The sequence below is a fragment of the Pecten maximus genome, chromosome 4 (genome assembly GCF_902652985.1).
Source record: "Pecten maximus chromosome 4, xPecMax1.1, whole genome shotgun sequence".
NCBI classification, from domain to species: Eukaryota; Metazoa; Mollusca; class Bivalvia; order Pectinida; family Pectinidae; genus Pecten; species Pecten maximus.
This window is the reverse complement of record NC_047018.1, coordinates 33,340,046-33,361,086: the sequence shown is the minus strand read 5'-3', so window position 1 is coordinate 33,361,086 and position 21,041 is coordinate 33,340,046. Positions and strand designations below refer to the sequence as shown.

Here is a 21,041-nt window from a genome sequence, read left to right as displayed (position 1 = left end):
TTACTAGGGGGTGATCTGATGGATGTAAGTAAGAGATTCAGGTTACTAGGGGGTGATCTGATGGACCTAAATAAGAGATCCAGGTTACTATGGGTTGATCTGATGGACTAAAAGTAAGAGATCCAGGTTACTAAGGGTTGATCTGATGGACCTAAGTAAGAGATTCAGGTTACTAAGGGGTGATCTGATGGACGTAAGTAAGAGATTCAGGTTACTATGGGGTGATCTGATGGACCTAAGTAAGAGATTCAGGTTACTAAGGGGTGATCTGATGGACCTAAGTAAGAGATCCAGGTTACTAGGGGTGATCTGATGGATGTAAGTAAGAGATTCAGGTTACTAGGGGGTGATCTGATGGACCTAAATAAGAGATCCAGGTTACTATGGGTTGATCTGATGGACTAAAAGTAAGAGATCCAGGTTACTAAGGGTTGATCTGATGGACCTAAGTAAGAGATTCAGGTTACTAAGGGTTGATCTGATGGACCTACGTAAGAAATTCTGGTTACTAAGGAGTGACCTGATGGACCTAAATAAGAGATTCAGGTTACTAAGGAGTGATCTAATGGACCTAAGTATGAGATTCAGGTTACTAAGGGGTGATCTGATGGACCTAAGTAAGAGATTCAGGTTACTAAGGGGTGATCTGATGGACCTAAGTAAGAGATTCAGGTTACTAAGGAGTGATCTGATGGACCTAAGTAAGAGACCCAGGTTACTAAGGGGTGACCTGATGGACCTAAGTAAGAGATTCAGGTTACTAAGGTGTGATCTGATGGACCTAAGTGAGAAATTCAGGTTACTAAGAGGTGACCTGATGGACTAAATGTAAGAGATTCAGGTTACTAAGGGGTGATCTGATGGACCATAAGTAAGAAACTTAGGTTACTAAGGGTTAATCCAAATGATTTGGAGATTTGGATAAGGCAAGTGGGTTACTAAGAAGCAACTGGATGGATTTTGGTTTGAGATTCTGTCAAGAATAATTAAGTACATTTACAAATAGTAATGTCAATACAATATATATCATTCTCTATGTATATGAAAGAATTTAAAAACTAGCAACAAGACATTATACAACAACACTGAACTTTTTCAGGAGTACAAAATACCTGGTTCTGATACAGTATGAGACCCTAGTTATCTATGTGCTGTGAAAACACATTTTCTAAAGAAACCACAAGAGTAAGTTTCTAAAAAATATAAAGTAAAAAAATAGAAGACTTGAACATGAGATTCAAAAACATAGACAATTGTGACAAAACGATAAAATTGGATTTGATTTGGCAATGTAATATAATGGGCTCAGTGCTCTCACATTTTAGCACACTGAATTTTGACAGGTGAGCAAAATTATTTCTGGTTAATCAACAATAATACATCTTATAAAAAAAACTTTACACAGAAAAGTGTGATGATCATAATATAATGAACACAATATTTCAATGCAAAAAGGGTTGAAACATGATTATACTGTACATTAGTATCATATACCGAAGTACAACATATTTTTGGGTTCCAATACGCAATTTCTGAGTTCTAACTTTCCGTTTTCCGTGGCAGTTATCACCCCTGAAATTTAGTCCCCTTTTGGTGGCAGAGGTATAGTGTACTAACACAGGAGTAAGACCTAGAATTGGAAGCCAAGCTGTTGTCTCATCACTTTCATGATGTCGACACATTTCTACTATGTGCCAGGTTGAATTGTGGTGACAAGAAATCTTAATATATTCATCAAATATCCATGCATGGATAAAAGGTGTAAAATTCTTTTTGCTGCCAAACAGAAAAATAAGAGTATTCAGAGAAAGTGAACGTCGCTGATTGTGAATGGCAAATTGTCCTCATCATTTTGTTGACAGGAAACCCACCGAGACGAGCCTTGTCCAAATATTGTTCCCTTACATCAACTCAAGTTTATCGACACTTATGCAGTACTTAGAAAGCTTTCATATTTGCTCATTATTTAGTGTTGTTTTGTGTTTAAAAGGTTTTCAAGATAAATAGTTACCGATATTGTTTAGTTCTCTGTATCTACTATATTTCTAGTAAAACTGAGATGTGTTATGCAATTCTGAAACGCATCAAGGTAACATTTTTATTCACAGTAATCATATTGCTCTGGCCCTACCAAGCAGCAAATTTTGAAGAGTTCGCAAAGGGAGACAACTCAGAAATTGTGTATTGATATGAAAAACACAATTCAACCAACAGCTAGATATCTGAACTACTAATTTAATTATAGGCCTAAAGCTAAGCATTTAAACCGTTTATTCAAATATTGATCTACAGCAAAAAAAACACACCACTCATTTGTTTAACTATGCACTGTATATTGGCCTACTATTAACTATAGCTAAAATCTGGACCACTTTTTTTAACTATAGGCCTACAATTCAGAACTTGGACCCACTAATAACTGGCCTACAGCTAATTATAAAAATCATGGTTTTTTTTTTTAACTCTTTAAGCTTAACTGTTACTACAGCGAAAACCTGGACCATTTATTCAACTATAGACCTTCAGCTAAGATATTGTACAACTCAAGTTGATATTGCAATTAATTTTGAAAAAAGAAAGCTTGTCATTGCACAGATCCTTGGTCCATTTAATCTATCATTTCATGTTATGTTTGATAATTTGTATGACTAGAATTTGTATTTTGTCAGCTTGTTTGATCTACTCAGTTATGCCCTTTCTTTCTACATTATTCCCATTTAACTGGGAGGTAATAACCTTCATTGATCTTGGATGACCTTCAGCTGACAGCCAGAGAGGACATGCGAACTTCAGGAACAGGTTTGTACCTCGACGACAGTTTCACTTCTGTTGTCAGTGACTTGCAGCACCAGAGCATTCCAAGACGTACACTGATTGACGACATTGGCGTTCTGAAAGGATGGATTAGAAATCTCTGTTGACAAAATGTTGTGAAATATCTTATCCTGCAAGATCTGTTTGGTCTTCACAGGTTCCTCAATAATAAAAGACTGTTATAGATTTGTTTTTTTATGCACCCTAAAACTAATTTAATGTCATTTATTGCTTGAAACTCAATATATATACATGTGTACATGTATTCAATCAAGCTTCAACAAAAAAGATAACTTTCTTTCAGAAGAGCTCTATGAACTAAAAATTACATTTTTATATCTGATCTTAAACCAGTTGTTCTTCACTACTGGCAGATTAATGTTCAATAGAAATATTTACTTGCCAGCAGCCCCATTTTGCATGGTCAAAATGAAAACACGAAAAAAGGGTGATATCTTGGAACACACATATGTTTGTGTGTAAAGTTAAATGGCAATTCGGAATAGTGTTTTTGACTGGTGATGTAAAACATTGTCTGTAAAATGATCATCTATAAGTTTGAGTCAACAGTGAAGGTGACCTTGTTTATCCATCCCAGAACATGTATGAAGTCTTACTCATGCCGGAGGTGGTATTTGTGAATATGGAGCTGTGTAAGTTTCATGATCATTTACCCATTCAGATGAGAAGTTAAAGTAGAGTGAAATATCAGAATTCTATTTTTTAACAGTGACCTTTGTTCTTTGACAAAAGAATGTCAAATTGTGCAGTTTTAAAAAAAAGGTGATAAGTTTATGAAGATGTCAATTTTTTGACAATCAGAAACGGAAATAGGTCTGTAGAAACTTTGAATTGTAAGCACACATGAAAGTTTCATGGTAATAGTTCTAGAAAAACATGTGCAAAAACCTTTCTTTCCATTGACCAGTGAGTAAAATCTATCAACCGTGTTCATTAGTATCAAACCAACACCAGTTAAACCAAAGTTCATTGTTAACAAGGTACAGATGAACCACCACCCAAGACGTGAGCAGAATGATCTTACCAGGAACAAGGACATTTCCCAACTACACAACTGTGGTAGACAATGTTAATATAAAATATCAATATTTATAAGTAACATAGATATACAAAATTTATATATAAAAAAAAAACCTTTGTCTACACTACAAAAATATCATTGTTATAAATGTACCAAACAAATGTACCAAAACATAATTTTTATGCAGATAATAATTTTGATAACAAAACTTGTTTATTTTAATTAGTAAATATGGAACAATACTGCTAGTTTGAATAATAACTCTTGTACATATTAGATTAAGACTGAAAGACAGAAGCACACACATCTAATTAAGCGTTTGTGTAATATCTTTATCATCAGCTGATTTTAAAGGAAGCACATATACCATATACTAGTAATTAAAACTTCAGTTTAAACAATCTGGTAACTTGACCTACCTCTTTTGTAAGATCTGAAGATATCTGTTCCAAGGAACGTCCTTTTGTCTCCGGGACAAACAGAAATACAAATCCTGTGGATAACCCACAGATCAGACTGAATATGAAAAAGGTCAAGGACACTCCAACCTCATCTGAAGGTCAAAGACAAAATAATGTACATGCATATATTAATGACTACATTTCATGTATACATTTTAACAACAGATTTAGGAATTATGGCTTGAAATTTTCAAAATACATCTAATCTATATTATGGTTATAATGAAGTAGGTTTTAAAACGTACCACACATGTGACTTAAGAGCTCTGTTAACTGAAAATGACATTTTCCTAGTGTAAACTTCAAAGATTCTGCTTTCATATACAGGTACTAAAATCAGTCAATTATAACTAGTTATAAGATGTAGATGTTAAGGAGGCACTGTTTACAAAAGACAAACCTTTCACCAAGAAGGCCAAGGTTAAATGATCTGATCCTGTGTAAAAATGTATTACTATATCTGTCCATCCAGCTGTGAGTTTTCCAGTTTCTGCCTTCACCAAATGTTAAACTCAACTATACTACATTTCATAAGCATAAATTTCTTAAACTGGTGTTTTCCAATATAATTGCATGAATTTAACAAAAGTAACGTTTTTAATTGATTTTTTTTTGTTGTATGATTATTTCAATGTCAATGTGGTACATACCAATAACACTGAGAAACGCAGAGGAGACAACCATATTGGTGCCCCAGTTGAGAACTGTTGCCATACCAATGGCCCGTCCCTTCAATGAGGATGGGAAAATCTCACTGAGGATCAGCCAGGTAACTGTTTTAAAAAAAAAAGAATCTGCAGCTCAGAGGTTGTCACATATAAGGTCAAAGTGAAAGTAAGTTCATCTATTCAAATATTAAAACATTTGAGGTCAACACTCATATGATATGATGAGTCTATAGGATGAAAATGAAAATAATGTTTTCAAAACTATAATTTTTGATCTTATCTAAAATATCACATAAATGTATTTTAATATATTATCCACCAGGTATGTTACCAAGTAAAAGCATTACAATCATGAAGATTAAGTTGAATTAAGATCATCACAAAAGTTATATATTATATGTACACCTATACAATATATTGCATCCGTATTAATTAAGTCAAAACTTGTTTCAATCGATAAATGGAACAGTGATATTTGTGATGTTCTAAGAATGTGACATTCAGACCTTAAGAGAATATATTGGTAAAACACATAATTATATACCTGCCCCACACCAATACTTTGATGGAAATCAAGCTTAAAATATGTGCATGCATAAGCGAGATATGGACAAAATCTCATTCAAGTCAGTGAAGCAAAAACAAGAGGCCCAATGGACCTGCACTGCTCACCGGTATTCAATATAATTGGCAAACATATTTTATATTCGTGAAAATTAAGGTTAAATATGTTTGATTCTTGGTTGAAGGAAAAGAAAGCCTGAAACTTTTTGTTTATTTTCAAAACAAACTAGTTCTGTGAGGAATGACACAGGCCAAATCAGTAGAAGTCATTTGAATGATTCCACAAATCTTTAAAAGTTGACCCCTGTGACTTGAATATGGGTTAAGGTTTTTTTTTGTTTTTTTTGCAAACTTAATCTTGAGGACCAAATAATATCATGATTCTAGGAATTCTTGTTAGTCAGATCAGTTTTTTTTAATTTAATAACATAACAAAGTGACCCCTATGACCTTGGGCCAAACTGAAAAGTTCATTTCTTTGTGACACCATTATCTATTTAAAACCAGATTATATACCTGGTCCAAATCCTATGGCATAAGCTGCCACAAATGTCATTAAGGCTATAAATGCCACCACTTTCCCAGCTGTGTCCCCGTGTACCAGAGGTGCATCATCAGTGGAGTTAGACAGTGTGGTTATGATTGAGTTAGTCAGGTTATCTCCAGTGAGACTGTGTGATTGGTTGTATAGAAACTTTTGGTGTTGATGATGGCCAGGCACACATGCCTCACTCTCGGAGCATGTCTCTTTGTCAAGTTTGTGATTCTGAAGGTGGGTCACGAGCCCCAGACACAGGATGGCCACACCCATCAATATAGCACCGGTCAGGAGAAACTTCCTTCTTCCCCATTTATCCACACACAGTAAGGCAATCACAGTCATGATAACCTGTTAACATCAATTTCATATTAAATGAAACATAATCAAAAGCCCCGGTACTTTCATTTATTCGTTTTGATATACTTGAAATCATATAGCATTACTTCCTCAAGAACTACAAGGATAAATTTAGTTCATGATTTTTTATTTTGGTCAAAAGATGACAAGGATTTACTAAATTTGACAAGTTTGATAGCCTTATTGTTTTTTTTATAAATTCCATATGTCAACGCTTACCTTGATAACCCCTAGTCCTACTGTTGCTAGAGTAGCCGCAGAATGTGACCCAAAGCCTACAGCCTCAAAAATGGTGGGTGCGTAATACAGCACATTAGGCTGGCCTGTAAACTGTTGAAAGAAGACAAGTCCTGCCCCAATCAACATCCGCCCTCTCATGTTGTCTACACTGCTACACAGATTACAGCAGGTCTGGTTCTGGGGAGGTAAACAGAACAGTTCATTGCCATCTTATGTTTTCTTTAGAGGTATAGAAGAGAATACACAATAGGGATGGCAGCCATTTTGAATATTCTTGCAACTTCAAAAAGTAGCATGCACAACATGTCCCTAAATTTTCAAGAGGAATATCAGCAAGAAACTTCATAGCAAACTGGGAGTCATATCAATATCTGATTAAATTCAAAATTCAAAACAGGGGCGACACAAATTGTTTATGAGATGGGTAAACCACCGACAAAGAGTGATTTGAAAATCACACCACCTTATGATATTTGGCTAAGAAGAGATACAATTGTTTGAAACACAGCATCAGTATACAAAAATATCACTCAAGAAAATAACAAGCTAAACAGTATTTCATTTATAATCAGAGAATGCAAAAATTTGATTTCAAAATTTTAATAAGCATGAATAATATCCTCCTTTTGTATCAATTAATATAAAGAAATAAAGATTCACAAAATTAACTGGTTATGTTAATTAAATATTTTATAATCAACCCGGGAATAGTCTCCATTTCAGAAGTTAATGCTTCAATGATCAATACATACCATTTCTCCAGCAATGGATATCTTCATGGCATTCATCTCCTTTTCAACATCTCTGCCTCTCAGTTTCATCAACACTTCCTTGGCCTAAATAAAAACAACATCCAAACAACTTCTACATTTATTGAGGTCCGGATACACAGAGAAATATATACAGGCCATCAATGTTTGACATCTTAAAATCTAGAGTCAGGATATGATTATAACAAAAAAAAACATAATAAATCAACTGGATTCATCAAATGTGTTCATTTTTATTCTTTCAATTATCATATACCGGGTACATATACCCCATGATTGATGGAGAGAAATCTATGAAATGTGACATTGGGAAGTCAGCTTCCACAGTGGTAACACAGTAATTCATCATAGTTTTAAGTTCATGAGAATTCATGAACTAATCATGAATTGTCATGAATGAAAAAGTTCATGAGTATTCATCATAGTTTTAAGTTCATGAATTGTCATGAATGAAAAAGTTCATGAACATTCATGAACTATGATGATTTCATGAATGAAAAACTTTCTTACATAATTCATGAATATTCATGAACATAATTTGAAAAAAATGTTCATGAAGTTTTAAGTTCATGAATTTCATGAAAATATTCATGAATAAATCAAGAATATTCATGAATTTCGTTCATGAATAATTCATGAACTATTCATGAATGTTCATGAATTATTCATAATCGTTTCGCAGGGGACTTGTCTTTCACCAAAGGATAAAAGCGTGCATTAGGGACAAGTTATACTCTCTGGTTTTGATTTGGTTAAATGTGACCTTGAACCGACCTTTGCCTCCTGTCTTGTCAACATCAAAAAGCGTGGACTCTTAGGAAGAAACATCATCCCTATACCTTGTACAACTGCAGGAATTGCAGACAGCCCAAACATGTAACGCCTGTCCGAAAACATGACACAAGTTCAAGTGTCTATAAGTAATGGAGATTCACAAATAATCTTTTTTTCTTCTGTACTTTAGTAAGGTAGTAACGATGTATTTTTAAAGGGTTTTGTTTTTTCACTGTTTTTGAATAGAATACAATTATGAATTTGATAACTTGAAACTTGATTCAGAAAATAATTAAAACCGGGGATATTCATTTCACAATATTTATTTCTGCAAAATATATGTTGTTTTTACTTAAAATTTTGTTGAACAATAAAACTTCAGACATCATACAATGTATTGTACACTACATACCAGCCATTGTCAACCTGAATAAAGAAGTAGTTAATGAGGTAAGCCAAGAGAAGTCCAAGAGTAATGCCAAGCTCATTCAGAGATACCAGCACTCCTCGCTTCTTCTGAAAACAGGAATACAAAAGTACAGACTCGTGCTGTGGTCTGTGAAGTAAATACACTGAGTTATCATTTTGTGTGTAGATATTACTATTTTAGGCGTACAAATGTAGGTTAAAAACTTACCAAAGCAGCAATTTATCTTATTAACGATTTTATAAACTTTCATTATGAGCGATACCAAGGGTATATTTTCAGTACATTGCCATATCCCTCCCGTGTCCCTTGAATGTCTGTTTATAGTTTTACATAAAAAACTCATCCATGTTTGGATCAATATTTATCCATAGTCAGGGAAACAGTTTCCCACTAAATTCATGTGTATTTTCCTGATCTATTCAGCAAAATACAATTAAACTGAAATTATGTAAACAGACTTACAGCAGGTGCTATCTCCGATATATAAACACATTCTCCTGTAGCAGACACAGCAACAGCTATGCCAATGACCAGGCGACCAAACAACTGCAAAAACAATGAAACAAAATTATTGTAATTATACCCCCAAAATATAAGGTCAAATGGTCAAGTGGTCACTGGAAGGTAGGCTTATCATTGGATAATGACAAAGAATGTTTTTGTCTTTTAATTAAATTGTAATGGACTTGGTGTGGTTTCATTACCATCGACTAATTCATATATACAATAGATATAGACTGGGGAACAAAACACTGATATTAATGTATGGATATAATCATTTGCCCAGAAATTCTGATTTTCCTGAGGATAGCTGGTGACCAAAATTCAAGCGCTTAATAGGATTAATCAAATACTTACCAGTGGAGATAATTTGTGACCAGAATTAAAGTCAGTAACAGGATCATACCAGTACTAACTAGGGGAGATAACTGGAGACCAAAATTAAACCTTTAATAAGATCATTCCATTATTTACTAGGGGAGATAACAGGAGACCAGAATTAAACCCCCTAACAGGATCATACCAGTACTAACTAGGGGAGATAACTGGTGACCAAAATTAAACCTTTAATAAGATCATTCCATTATTTACTAGGGGAGATAACAGGAGACCAGAATTAAACCCCCTAACAGGATCATTCCAGTACTAACTAGGGGAGATAACTGGTGACCAAAATTAAACCTTTAATAAGATCATTCCATTATTTACTAGGGGAGATAACTTGGAGACCAGAATTAAACCCCCTAACAGGATCATTCCAGTACTTACCAAGAGGGGATAACTTGTGGACAGGGCTAGAATAAAAGCTCCTACGAGGAATACTCCAGCATTGAGAATGATTGTCATCCTACGTCCATACTTGTCTATCACAAAACCTGCAAGAACCAACAATGTAAATATATCTTGGTCTCCGTTGGAACTCATATTCACATTCATCAGTTTTCAATTCCAATTGTATCAACAAAATGTCCTAAATCTTGTTTTCTCTGACATAGTAATTGATGTAAGACAAATCAAATTGGTCACTTTACAGTATTTTGTTTTTAAATAATATATTTTTTAATACATGTAACAGTTGTTTAATCAACCTTTCTGATACATTTTTGTCAATCAGTCTTCCATTCATAGTAAAGTTCATAGTTATATAATTAATTGTCCAGTGTTTGTACACAGAATGCACCTTTCTGACTGGTTGAGATTTTGTTTTCATACCTCTATGAAAAAATCCGAACATGGCGCGAAATATGTGACGTCACAATACGGCCATTGACATTGCGTACTGACTTGTGAAAAAGAATCCCTTATAAGAACAGTTCAATTGTACATAAAACATGTTTTAATTTTGAAAATCAATTTCAAAAATTAATTATAAGCATTGATGTCAATTATTCATGGGACGGTATGAAAAAAAAAATGTTTGCAAACTTTTGTAAGAATCCGCAACACGGATTCATACAGTTTTCAAACAATTCTTTTTCATTCCCCAATGAAACTAAAAAAAAAATGACATCAATGCTTAAATAATAAGCAAGCATGTTTATCACAAACTTTGGTATCACTCTAAGTTTAAATTTGTTTTATTTGTAGCTGAAATCAACTTATTTGCACCTTCAGTATGGCGAAACAAAATACCTCCAAATCAAGAGGATACTGATAGTTTTGAGTTTTAAACTTTATTCGCTTATAGTGACTTACTACCAATTCTGGTTAATAATTTTATATCCACCTCGCAATTAGCCAATAACTGTATAACTCTTTCCTGTGGAGGCTTTGATGATGTTCAAACATTTGACTTCTCTGAGAGTTTTAAAAGTAATGATCGGCATCGTACCTCCAAATAGGGATCCCATCATGGCCCCTACAAGCATGATGCTCACAACCAGCTCCCTCTGGAAACAGGAGAGACAGAACTGGTCCTGCAGCTGAAGGACAGCACCGGATATGATACCTGGGAACAACCAAACAAAGACATTCATACAACGACATCAAAGTATGACTACCAGCAGGTATACCAATTCATTCAGTACACAGGGAAAAATTAGAATAGTTGTAGACCCTTTTGAAATGTTAAAGGAACTAGAAAATGTCTGTTGTAAGACATGAATGCCCCTACGTACGCAAAGGAATTAGTGGTTATAATACTGTGGTGTAAGCTAACTGGATCTGTCGAGGGGTTCTCAAAGTACAATATTGATTCAGAATGGAATGGGGCAAGGTACCACAATTGTCAAACATACATGTATAAATGCTCCCCAAAATGGTGGGGGCATAAAAACAATTTCAATATGAAATTACCTATGTCATATCCAAAGAGGATACCCCCAAGGGAGGCCATGACAGCCGCCAGACTGAGGTAGCAGTTGGGAGAGAAATCTTCAGAGGGGTATTCCTGGTGGGTGGGACTAACAACAGGACTGTTGTCAAGGTGATGATCCTCCAGCTCCATCTGTATGGACTGTATGGGATCCTCATCCAAATTGGAGTCCATGGACCCATTGTGGGAACTGTAATTCTTCAGTAGAATCTCTGTCATAAAATAACAAAAATACAAATGAATTTATACTTTTTTTCAACTGTCATTTTTATGATGACAAAAATAGATAAATTTCCTAAACAATATGACATATTATAAACCTTAGGTAAGCATACCAACGTTCTTTAATAATAGAGGTTCTGGTAGACTTGGTCAGATGTTACAGGGTGTTGGTAAAGTTAGAGTCGGTAATGTCGCCGTTCTGGTAGACTTGGTCAGATGTTACAGGGTGTTGGTAAAGTTAGAGTCGGTAATGTCACTGTTCTGGTAGACTTGGTCAGATGTTACAGGGTGTTGTTAAAGTTACCAGACTTGGTCAAATGTTACAGAGTGTTGGTAAAGTTAGTGTCGCTAATGTCGCCGTTCTGGTAGGTATGGTCAGATGTTACAGGGTGTTGGTAAAGTTAGATTCGGTAATGTCACTGTTCTGGTAGACTTGGTCAGATGTTACAGGGTGTTGGTAAAGTTAGAGTCGGTAATGTCGCCGTTCTATTAGTCTTGGTTGGATGTTACAGGGTGTTGGTATAGAGTTAGATTCGGTAATGTCAGTGAAGCATATGTTGCCTTTCTGGTAGATTTGGTTGGATGTTACGTCACCGTTCAGGTAGATATGGTCAGATATGTTCAGATGTGACAGGGTGTCATTAAAATCAGTGTCTGTAATGATAGTGGAGCATGTTGCCGTTCTGGTAGATTTGGTTGGATGTTAAGGATGTTTAACTCTTTACCACCTTTAAATGACGACATATGACGCCCCTGCTATTTCCCCAAAAGCTATACTTGGTGAAGCCCTAGAATGATTAATAGCTAACTGAAAAATTTAAATTAATCAATGATTTAAAACACTGAGAAGAAAAGAATTTATTGTTGAAGATATGATTCCCATACACCAAATTAATCATGAGAGTCTCCAGAATTGAATTACAGTTTGCAAATCCAAAAATAAAGTTTCACTTCAACTCATATTTACAGGTAGGTCAGCGAGCCCTACAAAAAGGTGGCAAATTTGAAATGTCGTCATATGTCGTCATTAGGGATACAGGTAGGGGCGTCGGATGTCATCATTAGGTGGTAAAGTATAGGGAGTGCTAAGTGGTAAAGAGTTAAATCAGTGTCGGCAATGACATTTGAGGTCTGGTCGAATGTGGATGTTACAGGATGTCATTAAAGTCAGTTGTCAGTAAAGTCTGGTTTCACTGTACATGATACATGTGTATCTATATCTATCTGGACAAAAAATCTTTCAGATTATCACACTGTTGTGTCATTTATTGATTTATACTTACAAAAAGTACAATTGTAACAGCTGGTGAAACTACTAATACAGTATACAAAAAATGTTCCAAGCCATATGTGTTAGTATATCAAACTATATTGCTTGGGAAATTTTTAGGTTTCACTTTTATCACTTTTCACTTTTATCACTGTGATCATTAAAACCTGTTATTAACTTAAATATGTATTGACATATAATTAATGATATGACAATCATTAACACTGTGTTACCTTATTATAATACAACCAAAACAATAGTTATCAGACAAAATAGATGGCTGAGTTGGTTTCAAATATGAATAAGTTTTTTTTAAAGTAGGACAAAGGTTACGGTCAAGGTCAGCAGGTCCACAAAGGTAACAGATGTCAAACAACTAAGCTGTATCCTCATTAGTATTGAAACAACACTGTTTTATATAAACTTTAACTTAACTGTTTATGGATGCTGACCTGTACCAATACCGGTGGAATAACATGTACAGTAAGTCCCCCTATTCCTATTTTGATGCCTGTATTTCAAAGGTGTTTGATATTTTTTTCAAATATATCTCGCTTACAAGTCTGAAAAAAACTTCCATGGAGGAGATTATGCATGCTTAATTTTTGGGGGGGTCCAACTTTGTTATCCCAAACTCCCAATAACTCAAAGGCTCTGCTCAACTCAAAGTAAAAGTTCAGTCCTGACAGTAAAACTCATATAAAACATACCCAGGACCAGTGACTTTGAGATAATGAAGTTCGACAGTTATATACCTCTTTTGAAAACTTTGATTTACTTCATCTTCTCAACAAATCAGATTTTTTAGAATTATATGAATAATAACAAAATATTGCTGGTAAGTTAAACTAGATGTGTTAATTGAGAATCTCCAAAGGTTCAGCAAGCATAAATTTATCTCCTTATTTAATATTCAAATCAAACATACTAATTTAACTTTCTTTTCAATACAATATATACCAGCTAGATCATTTCAACAACATAACAAATTTTATATTTCAATAATAGAACTTATATAAAGTTGTCTCTACCTTTATCAACCAGAGGGCCAGTTGCCTTTTTGGAGTCACCAGTGTTAATTAGTGGAGTGTTATAATTATCACTGTATACTCCGAATGTTTTGCTCAGTAAACTCCCCATAGTGATATCCAAACTTCGTAAAATGTGTTCCTCTGTCACTAATAAGTAGAGTCGAGCTGTAATACAATTCACAGGTTTTCCCTGGTCCGATTTTACTGTATACTAGCTCTTACTTCCAGTTGATAATTGACGTGGTTCACAACATCCGAAATCACTCAAGTAAAACCACTCATCCTAATCAGATTAAATCTTACACTGGTCATATTGTTATTGAATTTTTTCAGTTAATTGAACACACATCTCAAACCATCTTTATTTTAGACACTAAACACAGCCTATAGCTCCAGGTATAATAATGTAGTTTAAACTCACAAATTACCAGCCAGTGTGAAACACAAGCAACAGCTTTCACATATAATATACATATACAATCCCATACCGTTCAGACTGAACAGGTAACTGATTGCATAGGTATAGTGCTGAAAATGACCAGGTAACACTCATGTTGTACATGTACATGTATTTTTCACAGATACACAAGACACACGTGTGAACTGTTTATGCAGTCAACAGGAATCAACATATTGTATTTGGCCTAATAAATTCACACGTGTGCTTAATAAAACGATGTACAGGGAAAATTTCTGTGAAACTTTGGGGGGAAAAAACTTTTTTGTAATTTACATATTTCTATATATGTAGCAAAAACAATCTAGGGTATTTAGTTACTGAAGATGATATTGGCAGATCAGTGAGGTAAGGAACATTTAATATGTTTTAATTAGCACACCCATCCTCTTTTCCTGAAAAAAGTAGGAAATGTGGTCATAGGGGTAGGTGTGTTTATTAGATTGAATACGGTAACTACACTAAAGATCAACCAGCATTATTAATGAAGTATCAACCATTTGTAAACATGTTCTGTACCAGGCTGTTTGTTGTACCATATTTTATTTACAATGACCTGGAATAGGCATTTTTGCTTCTACACTTAATTAAGATTTTTACTGATGTCGACTCAGATTGTTGGAACTTTTCTGGAGAGCATAGTTTTTTTATAACTGGAAAAGATTCAACAGTATCTATTTGATTTTCTTGAGACGGACAAAAAGTTTTGTACAAACTGCCTGAAAGTTAAGGTACTGTAAGTGCTAAATTGCCTCTCTCAGAAATTAAAGGTCGGATTTGACTTATAGGGGATGGTGCACATGGGGTAGAATATGATAATTAAATACTGAATACCTTGTATAGTTGTAAATGTGTATAAATAGCTAATAAAAGGTTATTACTTAATTGCCTTTCTTAGCAAAAGAAAGTGTGGTTGGATTTTAGGGGAATGTGCCCATATTAGGTACATATAGAATACAGTAATTCAATCTTCCAAACATATATGTTTAATATACAGCTACTAAATCATAAACACTGTATATGCTGCTCACCAAATTAATAATGAATATTTCAACTCATAAGGGAAATGATAAAACACGCCTATGTCATGGTACGATCAATAGAAATCATTTGATCACACCTGTTACCCATATTTACTTACATATACACGTACATAATCAAGACATGATTTCATACATATCAATATATACCATACAGTACATGTACACTGAGCCATTTACACATATCATTTTTACAGTTACTGTATTCGCTGCGATTAGCGCCCTTCCCCCGATAAGTGCCCCTCCCCTTTCCAGCGGAGAAATTCAAATTATATCACGCCTCTCCTAATCGTGAAATAACTTCAAAATAAGTCATATTACTTGCATTTTTTATGTAGAGAGTTTAGTAATTGGTGATCAAATCTAGACTTCTGCTAAGTCTGAAATATTTGTTCACAATATTCATGCATCAAGCTCATAACACAAATTTAGTTACCTGTAAATTACCCCCTCTGTAACCATTTTTTTAACCCCCTGGGTGCTTAATACAGCGAATATATTATATCTTTATACATTTACATATTATATAAATAAAGCTTTTTGACATCATTGATATAACAGTGATATTGATGTTGGATGCAATTAAATGATCTACTTCAAACACAATATCCTGAACAAGAAGCCAACAGGGCCTGCATCGCTCACCGGGATATTTCACTATTTATGGCAAAATACTCTAATTAAGTTAAGTTATACATGTGTATTTAAAATATTTTCTTTCTTTTGAACTGCCTCTACCAACTATGGTTCAAACTACAGGTGGACTAAATAAATATCCTGTCATTCTTGAAAGAGAAAACATTTCTTATTTTTTTGCGATATTTCCCCTATTGGACTCCTTTCTCCTGCCCCAAGGTTGTCACATCCTTAATTTATATTACAACACTAATCTCCTGACCAAATTTCATCAAAATCCATTTAGTTGTTCAGGACTGGTAGCGTTTTAAAAAGATTTACCTATCGGCCCAGGTGAACCAAAAAATGTTAATAATAATATTATTATTACAAAGGGCAATAACTCTGTAAAGTACTATCAAAAAATTATTATTTTTGAAAATGTCTGATATATCTTGTTGATAAAGGCAGCATACAAAGTTCCATCAAACTTGGTCGATATTTACTGCAGTTATCGTATAAACAAGGTCTTATAATAATATTATTACAAAGGGTAATAATACTGTAATTAAGTTACTGTTGAATGTTTCCCATTTTCAAACTTGTCCGAGATCTTGACAATACATGGCTACGTCCAAATTTATCAAACTTGGTTGATATTACATCAAGTTATCATGTTAACAAGGTAATTGTACATGTTGATGAAAAGAGAGATGGAAGGAGGGACGGACGGATGCCGGATGCCACTGTCAGGCACATCAGCTCACCTTGGTCTTTTGGACCAGGTGAGCTAATAAAACACTATTTGTATGCATAAAACAGTTCTAAAGATTTCTAAAAATGGAATTGATGTAGCAGGATTAAATAATTTAAACCAGTAATAACATTTAGATAATAAAATTCTCCATGCATTTCACATTTCTTCAAATCAAGGAAGCGAAATTATAAGAATTGCAACATGCATATTGTCAGCTGATTCGGCCAAAGATCACAATAAAACCTTTTAACCCAGCATGAGTATGTAAAAAATCACTACATTTCCTTTGCCGGAAGTAGCCTCAATCACTATTTATTTTTCTATTTGTATATGTCATGAAAATATATGTCCATAGATCTAGACTACATGGGGTTTGAAGTTATTGAACTCTCTAAGATGGCACCCTTCAACTATATGTCAAAGGAGAATTTGTACCAGTCTGGGCTTACATAAGACATAGTAACATATGTAGTCTCAAAAAAATGGATGTAGTTGAACTTTTTGTCAGCACGCTTTCTTTTGATGTAAGAAAATAGCCGGAGGAAAAGAACGCTGTCGTGCAGACGTTCGTATTGATGCTGTTTTTTTTTTCATTGATACACCTTGTATCTAATGATATAGGAAATTTATTTATATGACATACATTTGAGCTTAGACATAATTCAGATCAAGCAAGATAATGTAATCTACTACGTCATATCTCCCAAGCCTGGAACTAAATCAATAGGGTAATAATTTACCAACTCACATCATTATGACCTAGTGACTCTTTTTTGTGCTTTTCTATGTCAATGCATGTGTACTTATATATATAATTAATACAGACTACAAATGCCTCCATGATTACGCCATCTTAAGTGGTAGCTAAAATGCAGTTTTATCAAATAACCTTCACAGATCTGTGTCAGGTGTATGACCATACATATACATGCCCATATATGATCTGTGTTAAAGCCACATACTCCCAAAGAAATATATATATAAATGTTTACATTTTAATCTCTTTAAAGTCTTCAAACTAAATATACACCTAAAAAATAATCCTGAATCCAAAATTGGAGAAAAATATGTATTTTAAAAGTATAAGGGAAATTCCCAAATGGGTCCGACGGACCAAGTTTCTGTGCAAATTAGTCCCACAATGCAACAGGCGAGTTATATTATCAGTCAACACAAAATGGTGGACCGCCGAAAGCATGGGCACCCAAAAACAGACAGATTCTGCCTATAAGAAATGTAAAAGGGACTGGAATCAGCAAAACTCCAGGATTTCTTTAGGAAAAGAATTGATTCCTGTGAACTTATCACAAGAAGAAAAAGGAATAGACTCAAATTTCGATTTTTCTGGCAGTGTATTGGATTGCTCAGGTTAGCTTGTTCCATATTCCTCTAATTACATTGTCAGCTTTACCGACCTGAATTTTGTCTATGTTTTGTTGTATCCATATTGCTATAAAAATGTAGGTTTGTTTATACTGATCAGTTATTACGAGTGTATTTTGATATGTTCAAATGAAAGCATTATAAGGCAAGTTAATGTATACTCGATATGTAAACAACATTCATGTGTGTAGTTTATGTGCAGTGTGCGTTGTTGAAGCCTTGTTCCCGAACTCTGTGACAAAACTAGAACTTGTGATAAAGATAAATGCGGCGAGTTATTTTTATACACTGATGTCGCAAGGATTTTCCCTGTCAAGCACCCAGTCCAATGGTCATTTTAATGTAGGAGAGTGTGAATAAGCGTCTTGGATTGCCATTAATACATGTACGCAACTACAATTTTAGGTTATTTGGGCGTATGCAGCTTTAAGCTGGCTCAGATTATAAAACAAGCTATACAGTTTATTTCCATTTCTATACATTACAGATGTGCTGACTTTATAAAATTGTATATTGGATTTTTAAGAAATAAAGAAGGTTTAAATACATTGCATCATTTGTCAATTAAATTCATGTACTTAGGGAGATGATGCTTTCTTTCTTTTCTTTTTTTTTCTGAATCAAATTTTACCATACATATACCAGTATGTATGATACTGAAATTTCTCTGCTGAGTTGTCAGAGCACTCACTGATATAAAATATATGCATATGGTACAACAATATTTTACATACATTCCCGTCAAGGAGATTACTGGGTCTTGTGTATAGATAGCATCGAAGCATACCCATGAAAGGAAACACAATTTAAGTTATCATACACCAGTTCTGCCTGCATCACCCGAGAATGCACTGACACCCACTGCTGTCTAAAGTGGAGGAAAATCACAAGGGAAAACCACTGTGCCTTCATGGGGACAGCAAACCCAACAGACAATGCCCCTAAGTACTGGAACCCTTTACTGAAGAGAGCAGTATGTATATAGCAATTCTTGCCAACACATTAGCATTCACGGATTACGGGATAACCATACCATAAACCTGTGATATCATATACCCTTCCATCACCCATAGGGAATCAAATATTGGGACTGTCATTCTATTCCACCACCAAACGACTAAAGAATGTTGTTTTTATTATTAAAGACTCACTAATAAAAACCTACAGAATAATTTACTGATATTGAACACATTGACACAACATCTATATATATAGCTATCTGGTCCAATATTCCAAGATTCTACTAGAGAGTGTGCAAACTATGAATGCTGTTTTCATATGGCAATAAGCCTATAGCTATATACCCTATGTAATTAAAGCCAACCCCTATCTATTTTAGTTTATAAGTAATGCCAACAAGTGCAAAACTCCATTGCCCAGAAATAAGTCCATCTTCCTCAGATATTGTATGCTGTCTTGCCTTATTGCAGTATAAATACAGTACTTTGATCATAGTGTGTATTTATCAAAAGACTTTAAATATAACACATTCATTAAATGGTCAGATTTATCATAGTAAATTTTTGTTGATGGGGTGGATGATGAAAGTCAAATATTTACCTCCCTCCTGTAGATCCTCATTTTCCATGATGAGTATCCCCTCTTGGATTTCTTTAGATCCTTAAGTGGACCTGAAAGTTTGGAGTTTTACCAATTTTATTACATGTACAAATAAATGAGGACTGAAACACAAGTAAAGATATATACATATTTGTATATCTTTTACGTAATTTGTGTTGCCATCAACTAACATGATTACAATGTGTCATTCAGAAACCATTTACGGTAAATCTTAAGGTATTCTTCTAAAATTGTTTACTTATGTCCCCTTTGTTAAATATGCTGAAGAAAATCGATCCCGAACCCTGACAATAATATTACAGTGAGAATAAGCTTACAAGAAGGGAAATACTAGAATTGTTTAATTTTGTGGATGTCCCATGAGGAGTAAAATGCAACACCTTGTAAACATTTTGTAGTCAACAGGCGATAGTCATTTATACATATTTGTGTATACATGTTTACTAATAATTCATGGTAACAATATATATTTTCAAGCTATATTCAATGACTGTAATTATAGCTAAATAAAATGATGTGTGGTAGCTCCTGTACGTCAAAATGGTATGATCTCGGAGAGATAAAAAGGACCTTAAAAATAAGATGGGGAGAAATGTGGTAAAATAAGACTGCATTGCCGTTAATAGTCCTCGGGCCGAACGTCCGGACATTTGGTTAGAACGCTCGCCTACCAAGCTGGAGGTCACGGGTTCGATTCCCGGTCCAATTTGATATTCCATTTATATTGCAACATCAAGAGCTGCATCTTTTTGCCACCATGTCCCGTAATGGTACATCTATATTAATTTACATGTTGTGGTGACAGCTCTCATCTGTAACATACTGCGGTTATGGATGTAATTTGAGTTGATCAAGAAAGCTCATGATTTTTTTTCAATACGTCACCGTTGAGGAATTATTTACCTTGTCATTTATCATACATTATCTCATGTCGCCGGGACACCCATACCTTTTATGCAAGTATCACAGAATCATCACTGTTCGTTTTCTCTCCTGTAGTGTATAAGCTAGGCCTTCAGGCCATTTTCATGCGTGTCACTCAATTCAAAACAGGAAGTTTACAACGGCTTTCTAATTTTTGTTTGAATAACAGAAAATCCATCGTCCGGATTAACAGAAATACGCTGTATATTCTGATTATTTAAAAATAAGAATCCCATATCAATTTCATATGATCACATGACAAAAACCTTAAAAACAAGTAGCCAA

The 21,041-nt window shown here is 34.4% G+C and overlaps 1 protein-coding gene across 1 annotated transcript; it reads right to left on the bottom strand.

Moving 5' to 3' along the window:
* Window positions 1-307: 307 nt before the first annotated feature.
* Window positions 308-20,893, bottom strand: LOC117325886 (solute carrier family 2, facilitated glucose transporter member 10-like). Its single transcript, XM_033882390.1, has 15 exons — window positions 20,782-20,893; window positions 19,812-19,882; window positions 11,458-11,688; window positions 10,994-11,110; window positions 9,931-10,037; window positions 9,124-9,207; window positions 8,644-8,747; window positions 8,232-8,340; window positions 7,440-7,523; window positions 6,667-6,864; window positions 6,066-6,438; window positions 4,968-5,090; window positions 4,276-4,409; window positions 3,860-3,889; window positions 308-2,891 (listed from the first exon to the last, which is right to left on the bottom strand). Exons 2-15 carry the CDS (start codon window positions 19,837-19,839, stop codon window positions 2,790-2,792), a joined length of 1,824 nt encoding a protein of 607 aa, XP_033738281.1. The 5' UTR covers window positions 19,840-19,882; window positions 20,782-20,893; the 3' UTR covers window positions 308-2,789.
* Window positions 20,894-21,041: the final 148 nt, after the last annotated feature.